General features: G+C 36.6%; 1 protein-coding gene across 4 annotated transcripts; it reads left to right on the forward strand.

Annotated features, from left to right (window-relative positions):
- The first annotated feature begins 3,821 nt into the window (after positions 1-3,821).
- Positions 3,822-17,575, forward strand: LOC149770108 (vitelline membrane outer layer protein 1-like). Of its 4 annotated transcripts, none has more exons than XR_016418946.1 (3): positions 3,822-3,903; positions 15,714-15,920; positions 17,086-17,575. XR_016418946.1 is itself a non-coding variant. In XM_089949375.1 (3 exons), the coding sequence occupies exons 1-3, from the start codon at positions 9,701-9,703 to the stop codon at positions 17,329-17,331; spliced, it is 462 nt and encodes a 153-aa protein (XP_089805501.1). In that variant the 5' UTR covers positions 9,613-9,700; the 3' UTR covers positions 17,332-17,575. The 4 variants fall into 4 exon arrangements, 3 of the variants coding, with proteins under 3 accessions (XP_089805501.1, XP_089805503.1, XP_089805500.1); XM_089949375.1 differs by lacking the exon at positions 3,822-3,903 and adding an exon at positions 9,613-9,709; XM_089949377.1 differs by lacking the exon at positions 3,822-3,903 and adding an exon at positions 12,058-12,354 and having other exon boundaries at positions 17,091-17,575.
- The last annotated feature ends 379 nt before the right edge of the window (positions 17,576-17,954 follow it).

Genomic DNA, 17,954 nt, shown 5'->3' on the forward strand with positions numbered 1-17,954 from the left:
ATTATCATGAAGAAGTGTCTGATGATCATAGAGCGCTTGATGCAACGTTGAAGGAATTTAAAACATTAATCAGATTACAACCGAATAAAATTCAATGTGAAATTATGCGCGAGATGATTCCTGAAACTTCAATGAGCGACTTTTGGAGCGCGTGGAAACCAAACGATTTGATAGTGGCAAGTAGAAAGATAGTCAGAGACATACTTCAACAACAGCTGTTTCAGTTACAACAAGAAAAGTTTCCAATGCTGCCAGTGCCGTTATGTTATAGACTAGCTGATACGCGGTTACAGAATATAGATGTTGATATTCCTGGGAAAACAGAGAAACGGAATTTACTATTGAATGATATTGTGTTAGCTGATATTAATGATGTCAAAGATGCACTAAAAATGAATAAATCCCCGTGGACGCTGGGATACGCAATGACAATTCATTCATCTCAAGGACTAACTATCAGTGATACAACTGTCTGGATTGTTGATGATCGAATCGAATGGTCAAACTTGGTCTACTTGGCTGTGTCCAGAGTCAGAAGAATATCTCAACTGCGAAGAATTCTCTTGGAAGATTCAATAGATGATAAAATTAATAATGAAAACAACAGCGACATAATAAAAAGAAAACTCGCTGGTTACAAACAAAGTGACAAAAAATAATCGCGATTTCGACCTCGACGATGACTTCGTTGTTGCGCTGAAACAACAGCAGAATAATCACTGCGCGAGCTGTAATTGTATAATGCTATGGCAGTATTCGAGTAATAATCCAAGACAATTCACCGTAAATAGAAAAGATAACAGTCGCGGTCATACACGCGATAATATGATGCTGACCTGTCTTGAGTGTAATCGACGTAGAGGCGCCAACGCCTTGGGTGCTAGTTAAGTGATCGGGGTGGTAATTGTGTGTCCTCGGGAATTACTTGTAATTGCTCACGAGTGAATCCACGTTGAGGAGCAGTTGAATCCAACCTGTAGATTGCTGGTCTACCAGTGGATCTAGTTATGTTAGATATCTTGTGTGTGGTAACACTCCAAATGGGATCAGTCGCTCTTCGTTTACCGCCATCAAGTTCACCTGGTTCATATAAATATCTTACAGTGACATTACCTAATATTGGCTGCGCTGAAGAATCACGTCGTACGGGTATATGCTTTTTTGTGATCGCGATGGCAGGTTTCATGTTGGTTCTTCGAGTTATTTCATTATTTAGCGCAGCTATCACACTTGGTAATCTTGCAACCCATTCACGAGATCTCGTATCCTGAATAAATTCCTTCGCGTACTGATATCCAAATAACCGCTCAGCAAGTGTTCGATTGAATCGCTCAACAATTGCCTGATCACGGTGAATTTCAGTATGCCCTCGTATGATGGTGACGTTATGTTGCTTCATCAACGGTGATACTGCACCTTGAAATTCTTTGCCAGGATCAACTTGTAATACATTTGGCCATCGCAGACCACTCTGTGGTCCAGCACCTCGTTGATAAATTCGTTCAAACGCAGAAGCAACCTCAGATGCTGTTTTAGTTGTTAAAGGCTCAGCATTTTTGTATCTACTTGTAACATCAACTACAGTTAACGCGTACTTGTATGTGTTTTGACGTCTTCGGATTTTAATGGTATCATGTGGCAGAAATAATATATCAGCCTGGTGAACTTCATTTGGCACACTAACATTGAAATGCGCAAAGTGAATTTGTTTAGGACGCGGTAGATAAATTTGCCATATTGCCTGTCGGGATAACCACTTTTTAGCAGTAGCTCGCGTAACTTTTGCTGCTTCAGCGAGTTTACTAATTTCTGCGCTACCTCTCCAATATCCCTTTGGGGAATAATAAATCCACTCCATTATATACCAGCACCTAGCGCTAATTTACCTTTCATCGCGGATTTTATTAACCAGGATGCTAACTTTTCTTTGAAAGATTTATCAGTGATGGCATTTAACGCATGAATTAATTTCACATCCGCGAGATGACGCTATTGCAAATCCTTACTTCAATAAGCTACATCATGCGCATGACACCCCTTATCAATAGCATTTATCGGATACTCACCTGGATTGGGCTGATTCTGGTCATTAGGCCTGATATCAAGTCGGGTTCCAGGACCACAGTAATTATATCCTGGAAGATGTTTTTCTCCTGGGTATTTAGCCCACGGAGCTCCTGGCAGCGCTGTTAACTTGGCTGCGATATCAAAACCTTTTTTTTAATAAATTTAAACTTTTTTCTGCCGCATCGTTCACACTTGCCTGTAAGTACAGATCGATTATTTTTTGTTGTAGTGGTTGTTATGTCCGCAGTTGGGGTACGTGTTCTACATTTCACACAATATAAATCCATATTATTTTATGATATATCTAATGGAGATTACCGACTTTTCTGCTACAAAACGACGAGAGCCAATCAAACATAACTCAGTGCTGCCAAATTCTGTCCGAATGATTATTATAGGCCCATCTGGACCGGGTAAGAAGTAGTTGTTACTTAATTTAATAATGAAGTGGATGAAATGGGATAAGTTATATTTGGTAGCTCCATCTGTGGACGATCAGCGATGCTACAGCGTGCTAAAAGATTTTAACGAGAATGCAGCGTCGATAAACGACGGTGATGATATTATTGAATTGATTACTGACATCGATGAGTCGCCGGGTATCGATGATATTGACGGGAGCATCAATAATTTAGTCGTGTACGACGATGTGATGCTGGACAAACAAACAAACCCTGCCAGGATATTTTCAAGCGGCAGATATAAAAACGTGGATGTGATTTATGTAACTCAACGATATACACAAATTCCGAAAATGATCAGAGATAACTGTAACATTCTTGCGCTGTTCAACGGCGTTGACGTACACACGTTACGAAATATTCATCAGACTAGGTGCAGCGGCGACATGGACATAAATAAATTTAGAAATTTCTTTAGTCGTGCTCAGGCAAAACCGCATGGATTTGTAACGATAAATTTACATGATCATCGAACACGGTATCGAGTTGGGTTAGACACAATTTTTAACTAGACAGGCGACGACAAGCAAACTCTGCCAGGGACTTTCACAGAAACACTAGTGTTGAAATGCTAGCATTTCAGCAGCAGAGAGGGCGACGACGCCACCGAGTGTTTTCGCAAGATAGACCCTTGTACCAAGAAATAGTTGTATAGGTAGATATTTTCATGAGATAACTCTTCAAGTCAGCGGAGAAAGCATATTTTGTCATGTTTCTCTGACTTGGAAGAGTTTATTTTGTGAAAAATAATATCTCTATATAAAATGTCCTCGATAGAAGGCTCTGTTAAACGAAATACTTTGTGGGATTCGCACTCTCTGCTGCTCAACATCTTATCTCTCTTTAAATATATACATATTCGAGTAGTGAAATATAGTAATGATACCCATGTATATTGCTGTACTTTATTTAATTTATCCTTACGCTTTTTCAAAGCTTGAAGAATATGTGCTACCTTTCACCGATCCGTCCGTCTCTCGATCCGTCTCTTTATTCATTAGTCGGTCCGTTTGTCTGCTACAATATCTGGTTTTAAACTGCTGGGTGGAAGTTTAAGAAACATGTAGCTCTGCTGTCCCATTGCTGATCATCTGCAGGAGGGGTGACGATATAAGCTGCCGCTACGTGTTATCCTTGGGGGAGGTAAATTAATAATCGAACGCAAGAGTGTTTCAGTTACAATGACATCTTGAAAACTGTCCAACCAAACATCTTGTATATTAGTCATGGCAGGAAACGGTGTCATAAATGCTATACATTTTTCATTATGATCCCTGAAGCACTGTGTTGAAGGTTTAGGTGAGATCACAAGTGTAAGAAGTGGAGTTGGTATACATAGTCGACGGGAAGCGTAGGGACTTGCTATAGCTAACAGGTACAGATGGTTTTCTTGTTTTAGATTTTATACACCGGGCAGAACGTGCTTGGACCTGAACTCGAAAATCGGGAACATGTTTTGAGGGTAGGACATTGAAGGCTATGCTATACAAGCAAGTATTCCTTCAACGTCATGTAAAGTAAACAATACGTTGAACTGAAACGTTACCAAACTAAGGTTGATTAGGACATGTATTATAGAAAAGAAGGTCAGGAACAACTGTACTGGACGATGCCATTACATACTGATAACGTAATATTGACATTGGTTACGGTTAAAGTAATCCATAATACTAAACTAAGGCAAATGATGGCATCTTTCATACCGTAGTCCCTGAGACATGCGTTTCTCTGGCTGAAAATGTCACGGGCATGACATGAAAATTCCATATAATATTGGAAGTACTAAATGATTCAATATGGCGTGGCTTTTTACTCCGGTATTAAAAAAAAATGTATCTTTCTGTCGAATCATCCACGGTGGAATTTTTAGACTATTTCTAGGTATGTTACATCGGTGACAGTAGTACGTGTAAGAACAGTTCTAGGTAAGTAATAAGGTTATCTTGCATCGGTTGGAATTTACTTGTCAAATTGCCAAACCGAAGGGCGCTACTAGGTAAAGTGCCATTCTGGACTAGAGAAATGAAGACCCAGGATATGTGAATTTATGGAAATTGGAAATAGGATCAATGAATGCAGATCCTTACCTTTCCTTTGGGTAACTAGCAAAAAAGCCACAGGTATGGGTCATTGGATACAGGTATGGACATGACTATATTATTTCATTACCTTCATTCATTCTGTATTTTCATTAACTCTTTGTCCAGTATTTGTCAAAAGAGAGTCATACATCAAATCAAAGCTTCCTTCAAATGGCAATATAAGTTCATATAATATAGGTTGTCAATGCTTACATATCAATACTTGTATATTATTGTTTAATCCAAGCAATTCAAATTATTTAATAGTAATGGTGTGATACATTTTTAAAATCATCTTTCAAAATATTGTCGTTTTCGTTTCATTACTAATGCCATGATATGTCCGGCTCGTGACATTATTCTGAACTGCGTCTATTTTAACATGACACACAATAATACCTAATAGTCGAACCTGTTAAACGGCATTTTTTCAGATTAGTACTTAAAAACCGGAAGTTTCAGTTGCGTGGTGTTATGTCTGTTTCCAACACTTTTTCAGACATGATTCCTGGAAACTGTAGAATAGCTACCTACTGGGAAAAACAATTGACAAAGTAAACAACTGCATCTGATTCAAATTTCCCCGTTTAACATGCAAAAGGACTACATGGATGCTCATCTAAGTTACGTCAGTATCCCTATGTTACAAGAAGGTACACTATCTTAATTAGATGTAACACAGAAAATCGATCAAGGGGTGTTATCTAAATTTGTCACCACTGGCTCCTCCGTACATTCTTGAAACTTATAGATCTGGCCGCTGGAATGAACAATTGACACGGTAAGCAAATATATCTGGCGCATATTTCCCAATTTAAAATGGAAAAGGCAAACACGATTCTGAATCCGAGTGGCAGTGGAGATTCTATACCTCAAGAAAGTATAATGGTTTCTTCAGATGCCGCACAAGATGAAGAATTCATTGCGTTGCTGAAGAAGTTGGCTTTATATAAATACTTACCTGGTACATTTTATTAAATCAAACATAAAAATAAATCTTTAAATTTTATTTCTGTTATTTTGTTTTGTGTCCATTTTGAGACCTTTTCAGCAGTGCTGTCTATAGGCTTTCTCTTTTATTGAAATTTTGTTAAAGGTGGGTATAAAATTCTCACTCCTAGTGATTAATTATCTAAAGTCAAAACAGTCATTTTCATTTAAGATGTACCGAAATTCGTTTATAATCGATCATTAAAGTGATGTCAGTTAATGGGCATTATTAACATGCTTGAATGACAATATAGTTCTAAAAGTATAGACTAGAGTGTTATAATTAAATGCCAGCAGGAAGTGAACACTCGACTCATACCACAAGGAATGGGGATATAGAGAGTTGTGTGAAAGTTATGCTATGTTTGATGCAACGCGCACATCCCTGGTTCATTCTTAGTCAGGCTCACGTTAGTTTTCTTATAACTACAAATGATGAAAAGTCGCAGAAGTCCATGTTGTGGCGTATTCCACCCCAAAATATTATATATCTTGTATCATGTTACATTACCAAACATAATCTCTAGTCAGTAACTATTACATTTTTTGGGTGTTTATCCACACTGTACATATTAAAAGTTTCGAACAATTAGTGATGTTTTCGTCACTTAAATTCAATTCTGATGAGAACGGTTCTTTTCCTTCCAAAAGATGTCAATATCTGTAAAACTAATAAATGTTTGTTTTTCCCTTAACAAAGAAACAATCTACGAGTAAAATAATATTTTTTTGTGTGAATGAGGAGAAGTGTGACTACAAACATTAACTCCTTTGCTGAGGTGATTGTATGTATTTATAGAAAGTATAGTGGTTTTGTATAAAACAATTATGTTAGGTTAGCATTCTCATCACTGTGGCTTGTGTGGTAGGTGATATGGGTAGTTGGTAAGAGGATATGTTTTCCTTCACGTCCGTGCTTGAGACATATAAATTGGAGCGTTCGTCGTTTGCGCCATTCCACGTTGAATGCAAAGTGGCAACCAACCATTTGGAGACAATTATCAAATTGTAGGAAGTGGTCGATACCCTAGGTATTTTGGAGGCAATACTAGTCGCGATGCAGTTTGGGGCTTATAGTCCTCATAGGCTGGTATGGAGATCAATAATTTGAAGAGAAGAAAATGCACATTAAACGAACTGATAAAACAGAAAAAGGAGGAAGAAGATAATAAAATACAAATGAGAGCGTGGAATGAAAAAATTGAAAATGAAGAAAAAAATGAGAAGCTTAAGAAAGAGGAGTGCAGAAGGAGAAACAGGAGGAGGAAAAGAATGAAATGAAGAAGAAGAAGAAGAAGAAAAAGGTGATGCAAAAAGTGAGGTGCTGGTGGACAAGAAGAAGAAGAAATTAGAATAAGAAGAAACCTAAAGGCCCTTTTCAAGGCCAATCCATTTACTCGAAAAGATTTACGTCTTTGTTTGTTTGTTTGTTTGTTTGTTTGTCTAAGTCTATCAAGTTATGTGTTCCGCCCCGCCAGGCGATGTTTGTGGGGTTTTGTCTTGTTGTATGAACGTTACTGGTTTTCGACCCTCCAGGCGATGTTTGTGTGTGTTGGTCACTCCCGCGCGGAAGTACGTTCCCTCCCCGCCAAGCGTTAGATCTTTTTTTCCCGCTCCCCCTGTTTGGCCCGATTCAGGTCAGCCACTTGCAACATTGTTGCCAGTGTCCAGTACTGTGATGTCACCCCACCTGTTCCATTTCTATTGTCCCAATACAGGCCCAACCAATGTTCCACTTTCCCTTGTCCGTATACTTGCCCAATATTCACCATGTCAAATTCCCATTCTCCGTAAACGTGCCGAGAGTGTTATGTCCATGTAATTCCCATTGTCCGTAAAGTGCCCCCATCACTACTAACACGGTATCCGACTCAGTTTGTTTCTAGCAATCGAACCCGTTACCACTGGGTAACAGTCTATGAAGCTATGCACTCCGCCTGGTAAGATATATGTTCTACGGGTCCAACAAAACATCAGATACAAACGTTATATCTACCCCATAGGTTTTAAGCTACTTTATGAAGATTCATCCGCAACTGTCTAAACTCTTGCAATTGAAGCAGGTCGGAGAAAAAAATTCATTGTATTAACTGTTGCTTTGACATGGTTTTTGATAAGTAGTCTTCGCACAATATTGCAAAAAAGGACTTCGCTGGATTATAACACAATTATCTCCCTTGAATTACTGTACTTTCTCTATAACCACATATCGAAATCATTTTCCTTCTACTACGTTATCAGCCTTCAAAAGTAAGTCATTTTGACCAAATGTTATGGATTTCTGTCACGTATTGCTCCATGTTAACCCATCTTTGTTCAATAAATACGTTTTCGTCACTTGCTGAGGGATTCTTTGTGTATGTTGTAAAACAAACTGACAGAGAGGAAATAAAGAAATAGTGTCTCCATGACGCAGAAGAAATGGATATTTTACAGCTTTCGTTGTGATTAAATAAATAAAAAATACAACAATCTATAAAATTTCATAAACTTTATAGTCAAACGTTTCAATATAATAATAATAATAATAATAATAATAATAATAATAATAATAATAATAATAATAAGCAATATTACCAAATAAGTCAACAGTCAACATATGCAAACAAGGGACTATGTTCTTCGGAATATCTTCCGGCCTTGGTCAGGCTCAAGTGGGTTGGGCGGGGAACGGAAATAAATGATCTAAACTGTGGTGCGAGGTTATATAGTAATTTCAGTGACAATAGTTTGTTTTTTTTTTAAATATTATCAAACTATTTCTTAACTACGGAATCAAACGAACACTTATCAACTTCGTGAACGTTTATCTCACTTGTCTTTGTTTCTGAATGGATATAACCAATGCACTTCACATTAATTCTAGTTAATTGGTAATAGACAATTTTTTTCAGATAAAACTGTAAGATGCAATCTCAAATATGAAATTTCGTCTCACATTTCGTATTTTACAAGCAATTAAGAGCAGACTGAAATCACACACTCTAACATACTAGAATCACCTACTCAAACAGAATGGAATCACCTTCTCAAACAGATTAACCTCATGCACAGTTAACAGTTACTCAGTTTTATCGCATTTTTTCATACGAAAAACCGAGTAAATCATTTTCATTCTTTCTGTGCATTTTGACATGGCTTTTGATAATAATAATAATAATAATAATAATAATAATAATTTCGTCATGCATCCAATCATTGCATTGGAAGAGGTAATAACATTATGGCCTAGACTTGTACATCACCTTTACTCGCTTTATATCTTCAATAATTACAACAATAGTGACATTCAACGGGGTGGAGGGGTGGGGGCAGGAAAATAACGGGTTTAACACATTTTATATTTTACTGTTTAAAATTTTTTAAATTTTTCTTTCAAAAATGATTGTGTATAAGTTTGAATATGTATATAGCGATAGTGTTTAACACAAGTATTTCCATTTTTAAGCGTATGTTGGTCTACTTCAATCTTTATCACACATGGCATTTGCCGCAACAGAAGGTTACGAAATGCTTTGCTGGTATCATCCGTTATGCATCGTGCATCATCCGTCGTGCATTGTGCATCATCGATCATACATCGTGTATCATGCACCATGCGTCGTGCACCATCCGTTATGCATCGTGCACCATCCGTTATGCATCGTGCATCATCCGTCGCACAGTCGTCTACACGTGCATATTATAACTCATTGCTTTCTTCATCATGATAGCATACATGTACAATACAACAAAACTAAACAAAAGAAAAATCGTATTTTCTTTTCACGCGAATATAAAAGAAACGTCCAAGGTAATTTTTAAGTAACTTTTTATTGTCAAAAATTTCATAAGAAACCCAGGAGTGATAAATTAGCAGACGTCAAACTACTTTTTGGTAGAAAGTAATTGAGTGGATTGTATGGACAAAATGCTTACGAAAGTAATACCAATACATACATGTATGTTAAAAATAGATGTACGAATTTCCGGTTTCTATGAAATGTCGATCAAGAAAAGAATGAATGCGCATTTGCTCTTTTCAAACGTTTGCTCGATCAAAGTGCATTAAACTTCCACATTTCAGTCATCTGGTTGGCTAACGTACAAGTAGTCATCTGGATGGATAAGGTAAAATTAGTCATCTGGGGTAATGTGCATGCAGTCATCTTTCATTTCTCTCTCTCTCTCTCTCTCTCTCTCTCTCTCTCTCTCTCTCTCTCTTTGTAACTGAATAATGTTTTGCCAATATGAAGACCAAATAAGTACGTTTATAAAACCATAATAGCTGGAAACTAAAAACCGGTACAATCAGCAATTTATTTTCTTTCATTTTATCGCGATTATGACAACACAACGCGTCGTACACACTTGTTTGGTCAGAATTTACCTGTTACCAAATCAGCACAAGATAAGTTGTCTTAATATGTAACATGAGCGTAACCCTTTTTGTCAAACGTGCTAGACCTCCCTTTATCCTGATAATCTTAACAAAACTGGAATAGTGGTTGATGACACCAAATAAAATCCAGCAGTTTCGACCTTGCGTTATGTCCATGAAGCTTCACCTGTCAACCTTATGTAGGTACGGGTACCCGGGCGGTTGAGTTGTCTAATTCTAAAGCGCTCTCATTTACTGATCACCTCCAATTTACCGCTGTCTGCGTCGGCTCCAGTCTAGACGCGGCTAATGTGGGCATATGAGAAAGCTTGCCAGTAGCTTCCCATGGGTCGGTGGGTCTTATCGGAGTTCTCCCGGGTTCATCCTCCACCAGTTACACTGGCCGCCATATAGAGCCTGTCATGTGCTGAAAATGGTTTTAAACCCATGACAACAACAACCGCTGGACTTAGTTACTCCAATTCATCGTCGTTATTAAGATAAACACAAACTCGTTACTTGTTATATAATGCAAGACAAACTACTGTAACAAACGGGAAGAAAAATCAGGTACATAAAATGCACAAAATTAAATCTCCACGTCATAAAAGGAAAGAAACGATAGCATGTATCGCAAACATCTGATATCGCCAAATGTGAAAAACGAATTAGTATAGCCGTAGTTCGAGACTGAGCCTAATTTCATGTGAAGAAGAAAGAAAATATAAGAGATTATATTTCGTACAATGTTTATTGTTAAGGTCAATGTTTTTATTTTACAAGTTTGCCAATATTGATATTGATTATTTCTTATTGTTTATTTGTAGTGCCAAGATATATCGATACACGATTAGGCAGTAGCGCTAATAACGTTGCGTACTCTGTCAGTAATTTCGTACATGCCTTATGCATGATAGTTGATTTGTAAATCAATGTAATCTGACTTCAAACATTATGCATGCCAGTCCACAATCTCTTTGATTCCATGTGAAGAAAACATACAGCAAACGTGTGGGTGTATCGATGCAGATAATGACCGTATTGCTAGTTAAGCCTTTGTCAGGTGTAGTTCATCATTGATGGACAATATCCATTCGCTCAAAGGTCGAGTCAACTGTAAAATATAAAGACCCTGATTTGCCGCAGCAAAATGCGCCTGCAGATGAGGATCTATGCTGTCTGCTCTACTGATTACCCCTAACAAACTTCACAGACCCATATCTGCGGGACATTGTGCAGTTTGCAATTGGAATCGTCTTATACGCGAGCACATACGGCATATATACTATCGCAGTTGATAACCATTCCAGTAATTCCATATGAAAGAAGAAATAATTGCATTTGATAAAGAGTTTTGTAATAATGATCATTTGTTAACTCTAAATCTGCCTTGCATCAGTGACATTTGTACTCACTTGAAGGTGAATCACAAGGTAATAATGCGCATACAAAATGTTGAAAACCATTTATGACCTGACGATATACCCAGTTATTTTGCCTTAGTTATCATGCTGAATGTCCGCCACATAAGTAGTTATTTATGTCTGATCATTTGTAAATGTATGTTATAGCTCACCGTTAAATACTGATATTATAACGGCAGCTTGTTATCGTCTATTATTATTATTATTATTATTATTATTATTATTATTATTGTTACTATTAATATTATTATTATTATACCCGTAACAGGCCAGCAAACTGAATATATACGTATATTTGAACGGCCATGGGTTAAATCTGCTCTATGCAAACTGGTCGACTTTACACTACAATAATATGATGATAGCCAGGCCGTGCAATACGTTCAGTATGTACAAGTTTGCCTTCAGTAACACCTACTGTTTATTGTCTGAGTAGCTTATTTCAAATCAACAGCGGTATATATTGAATTGTTACACATATCGACAAAGGCCTCCAGAATCAGTGTTGACTTGTGCGTAAAAAGATGTTTTTTTTATTTTATAAAACCTCAGTCATTATTTATTGGACAGTTATTATGCATTGTTCTTGATTCCACACCGCATCACATTTAATTTTATTTATGAACTTTTTGCAGGCTGCAATGTCACTTAATTTATGAATTACAGTATATATGCAGGCTGTAATCTCACTTAATGTATGAATTACAATATACTACGCTTGATACTTCTATAGAAGAGACGATATTCCTGCAATTATACTAACTTCGTTGAGTAACAACATTTTGACAATGTTGCATACACTGATCTGTGTCGTGAGTCTCTGTAGTACAGTACAAGGATTTCCTCTTTCAAGACCTTTCCCTAGGTATGTTGTTCAGATTCTTACTGTCAACAATGGTGGCACATGGGGAGATTGGCGTGATTTCGATTTCTGTGCTGAAGGAACCTTTGCCTCTGGATACAAGATGAAAGTATGTATTTTCTTATGTCACTTGTTTAGGTTCGAATAAACAGTAACACAAGAAAGGGTGAAAACAGCAAGTTTTGAAGAATACAATAATTTATTTCCCTGGAAAATTATGTGGAAATGAAAAGATATGAACTTACGGTTTTATAGAATCAAATCCAAAATAATCCAAGAATAATTTTTTTTTAAAGTCCTAATAATAAAATGTTCTGCTGATTTCAAGTTTGAATCCCGACGAAGAATCCAAGATGGAAGACGATGACGTATGGTGAAATATGCAGTGTTGAATTCTACAGTTCCTTGTAGAAACAAGAATTCTCACTCCGGTGTTTGATAGCTGAATACATTTTTATAGAAATCTGTTCTTGTTCCACAATATTACATGAGCACATGGATTTTCCAGAAAAATAACAGAATTAATGCTTTTGAATCCATGTAATTTGAAATAACTCCAAACCAAGTAATATGAAATAGCTCCAAACAGCACAACACACAACGAACACTTTAACGGCCCAACATCTACTGAAAGATATTCTCCAAAACATGGGTTATATGGGCTTTCTAAAACATAGACAAGGGTCACTTGATCATCTTCCAGAAGTTTAAAGAAGGAAATACTTGTCAAATATCACTTCCACCCAGTGTGACCTTGACGAGAACATTTTCTCTCAGAAAAAGAAAATAAATTTAAAAAACTTATTTACATCTTAAACCCAAAGCCCTATCATGACCTTGACAACCAATCATTTTAAAACAAAGATAGAACATGTTTATGATGGTTGCTACAAATTTTGAAACAAGGACAGAATTTAGATCAACACTTGGTATTTATGACTAACGGTCAAGGTCAAACTATTTTTCTGAAAAACTATCATCTCAGGGGAACAAATTTACATTATTATAGCATACAATAGAATAAAAATATTAAAACTGACCTCGCAACGACCATGAAATCAAACATGAGCGCATTTTTGGATCGCTTGCATCTGGACATGTGGTTGCAAGACAAGTATTTCTTGAATGGTCTCGGCATATACATGAGACTGATTCCAAGGTAGTACCGTGTCCAATGGCATATGCTAACGAGTACAAAATAATCATCGAAGACATACTCTATGTGTGCCTTGAGGATGTCTTACCTGAAGTGGGAAACGAGATCAGTCAAACTCTGAGCAGAATGACAGTTAAGTATCCTCATAGACGACTGGAAGTGAAAACCTTCACCATTGCCTCTGGACTTCGCTACATGCTCGAAGCTCGTGTTTTCCAAGAAAGAGACCCACCAAAGCAGCCCCGAACAGTCATCAACGAAAATCTTTTCAAGTTGTGTCCAAGATAAAAATTACCCGAGTTGGTAAGACATTATGCACAAGAATGTTTGAACCTAACTTTGTCAAGATAAAAATTAACTGTGCTCATACTTGACACTGTTTGAAGCACCACGGTATTTCGTACACCACTCATGCAGGACAACATCCTTTATAAGGGTTTGATTTCACTCCAGGCAAAAATCATTTCCACCTTATATAAAGTTAGGCGAAATTTATGTGTAACTTCAGTTAGCAGCAGCTCTGGAAAACACAGTGAACGCCATCTTGTATGCAGAACTTGAGACGTGATCCTCGACTATTAGAAGACAAATGAACACACGAAAGAACCTATGGAGATGAACGATGGGGTGTGTTTGCTCCAAAACAGCCACCACCACAATCACACGTGAACAAGACCAAAAGTATACAGACATGATGGCCAGAACATAAACAACATTTGGTCTGCTGTTACTGACCTGGCTGAAAATATTACAAACCTAACCATGGAACAGTGTAACCCTATGGAGAAATGTTGTCTCATTGTGCTTCCAAGAAACCGGTATTACGACTTTGTGGTTGCTCTCTCTTTCTCTATTGTTCTTTTGTCTTACGAGTTGAGCTGATAAATCTAAGTAAACTGTTACTGATTTTAAATTGTACTTTTTCTACCTAAAATTTTCGAATGCTTTTTGTCAATTTCTAAACAAACAAAAATTATCATTCGGATCGGTTTCTTTTTCAGCTTCATATGATGATTCATTCATGTTTTAAAACGAGATCTGTAGCTTTCTTGTGAAAATTCCTTTTAGTTTCACTGATACTTATTTGTTCACATTAGAATAGTTTGCATCAAGTAAATTCTGTGCCATTTATATATTACTATTTTCTTTCAAAACAAAATTTAAAAGCAATATTTAGACTGTGTTGGGTTTTATCAATTCTTACTTAGTTTTGATGTCTACTTTTGTATGGACGTCGTGCACTTTTATATAATTGTTCCACACCCACAGGTAATTTTTATCTGAATGTATTCTCTGATTTTTCTCCCGGATAATACCATTCAGAATGTAATTTATTTAATCTTTACATTGTGTTTAGGAAGTATTTCGATGTTCCATTTCATCAATAAACTTAAATTGTATAATACGTATTACAATAATTGATTGCATATGTGTAGTGTAAATGTACATTACATTTAACTGCCAGTGTTTAAAGTGATAACATATATCACATACTTCATTAGACAGTATTTTCTTTCGACTCTTATATATACACAGATTCGTTGCATCCGTTCCAGTAAACCAGTAATTAATTCTTCCCATTAATGCTTACACAAATGTTAATTTCCCAATCTTGGAAACATCATCCCATTTACAGAGATAAGTCCTTCAACAGTGTCTTCATTTAGATCTTGTAAGTTATATATTCTAGAGTCACCTTATATTACTTCACTGATTATAAAATGCTCTTCCTGTGAAATTATGGATGTTGATTTTCGCAAATTTAGGCTTCTATTTTGCTATATTGATCTTCTCACCTTTTTAAATGTGTGCGTTCCATGGGCATTGTTTGTATTATGATCTAATGAACCTACCAATATGCTTTTGTAATACATCTATCCATTCGTGGTTTCATTTTGAGTAACGCTATTATAATTTTGTCTTAGATATCGATTAAATCTTTCCAGATATGCCTGCTTGTATCACCGCGAGTGAAAAAATGTTTAATATTTTCTTTCTCCAATAAAATGGGGGATACGCAATTACGTTTTAGACAATATCTTTTTGGTTATTATGAAGGCTCTTATATTTTGGGATGAAAGTCAGCGTTTTCATACTTATTTTAAAATTCACTGGTGTTGGGGTTGTTTCTAACTAATTGATGTCCACTGACCTAGGGTGAAGGTTAGAGGTTTGAGTGACTGTTAGTGGTTGTAGGTAAGGGTGATGTTAGTATATGGCCAATGAGCCGTATTTAAACAACTGCGTCAACTAGGTTTCTTATCTGAATTGTGTTTAATAACAATCCAGTTTCATTCACATTCTGCTTTCAGATAGAATCCTATCAAACTAAGGGTGATGATACCAGCTTAAATGCAATCGTTCTTGAGTGCAAAGATGCAAAGAGAACTAAGTATGGAGGTCATGTGCAATCAGGGAGTGGACACTGGGGTGACTGGGGGGAATGGTCAACATGCACACATCAGGCTGAGACACAAGACTTCCTCACAGCGTTTTCACTTCAAGTCGAAAGCCATGAGGCACGTAAACCATTATAACATACGTAACAAGGAACTGTTGAAATTACCAAAATATTGATACCACAAAATGCTGAATGAGATATTTCGTGTTACTTTTGAAGTGTCTATAAACATATATTTGGGAAGGTAGGCCGAAATAACTTTATTTCAAGCAAATAAGCAATCCGAAGTTAAAGTTAGATCTATTTGAAAAATGTTTTTCAACACCCTATAGTATTATGCCGTTAGTAGTTTTGGTGCCTATATCCAGATCCACAGCTACCTATTGCCTCTAGTTCATATTGCAAGGAAATAGTAAAAGCTTCCTTTCCATATATGCTCTGTATTTACAGGATATTGGTAGAGTAATAAGTAACGTTGTCACCAAAAGTGATGGCAACTACCATACAACACTGTCTATAGTCTATCATGTATTTCGTATTTAGGAAATTTCATAATTCTAAATATAATTAGCTTTCATCTCTCCTTTATACGGTCCATAGCCAAGATCATGATCGTGGGACGATCTACCTTACCAATTGTTTATTTAGAAAGAAAACAGATGATGACAAGCAAAATAAAGCAAATACTTGCTCAGAAATTGCAAAAAAAACAACCAAAAGATAATTTTTTCCTAAACCTAGGGACTTAATTAACCTTGATTTCACCCAGGAGGCAGGTATGAACCTATTATATATGTAATTTACTTTCTGAATTGACCACCACGGTGAATGTTTTCGTAAATTCTATTAAATTCATGTCATTTATGATATAAAACGTTCAAATGATTTGCGAGTTGTTTGTCTGATTAATAAATATATTTCAGACTGTTGCCGAATTCGCCCAATCTGATTTCGATTAATTTCGTTGCCAGTCTTCTGTGTAGAAAGACAATCCATATATTGACCAGTACGAATGCATCCGCTAGGATAGAGAAATGCCGGAGTCGTATATAATTATTCATATCATGCAGGAGGAGAATGTCATTTACAATGTCGCACAAGATTATGAGGAAAGAAAAAGTCATCAATGGATTTATACGCGCATGCACAATCGCGCGCGCACGTGTGTGTGTGTGTGTGTGTGTGTGTGTGTGTGTGTGAAAACAAAACCGCAAAACTTTGGTTGTTTAATAGAATCTTTAATTTTTAGTTCAGTTTAATTCAGCTATTTTATTTTGGTTTAGTGCAGAAACGTTGACGATACGGCAGCAAACTTCGTGAAGTTCGTCTGTCGAGATCTGGAGGCTTCAAGAAATCAGTACGAGATTGCCAGCCCTCCTGGGCAAGGATTCTGGGGTTCCTATGCGGGATGGAGTGAGTCCTGTCCTATAAACTCCGCCATTTGTGGCATGCAGACGCGTATAGAGGGGTATCAAGGAGGGGGCGACGACACAGCCCTCAATGATGTCCGGTTCTTCTGCTGTAAATGAAACATGTTTTGAAATAATTAGGTCTTGATTACCGACAAAAACAATCGAATGCCTCTATTATGTATACCAAACACTTTGTTCCACATCAAATAGATCTGAACTTAGTTCATAAAGCTAAATATCAATGGGAGTTTGTTGTCTTAATCTGCTGATGAACACAAGCATTTTGACGATAAACATTACTGAATTTGGTTTTAAATTTGACCACTGCGTTATTTAGAATGAATTAAACTGGCTTTACTTACCAGCTCTTGGCTTAATCTGTGTATTTTCTGTATGAAAATATCTTGCATAATTATTCTATGCATACACCGTATTCTGATAATGGTATATGTTACTTTCAGTAACAACACTGCTTGTTTTTTTTTTTTTTTTGATGTAGTTATTATTTTGACGTGACTAATGGCGAGGATCTATTTATTACTGTCATTAACTGTTTGGAACTTTATGCTGCTACTTCCTTAATCTCTTAATCTCTCTTAATCTTTTTTTTCTACAAGAAAGCTGAACATCCATTAAGCCTAACTTGTTTCCTAATAAAGACAAGTTTTTATAACACAATGCAATGAAAGATAAATTTACTAAAACTTCAGTACATTTGCGTCAACAAAGCAGGATGTACG

The sequence above is a fragment of the Sinohyriopsis cumingii genome, unplaced genomic scaffold (assembly GCF_028554795.1).
Source record: "Sinohyriopsis cumingii isolate HCF-2022 unplaced genomic scaffold, ASM2855479v2 utg002698l, whole genome shotgun sequence".
NCBI classification, from domain to species: Eukaryota; Metazoa; Mollusca; class Bivalvia; order Unionida; family Unionidae; genus Sinohyriopsis; species Sinohyriopsis cumingii.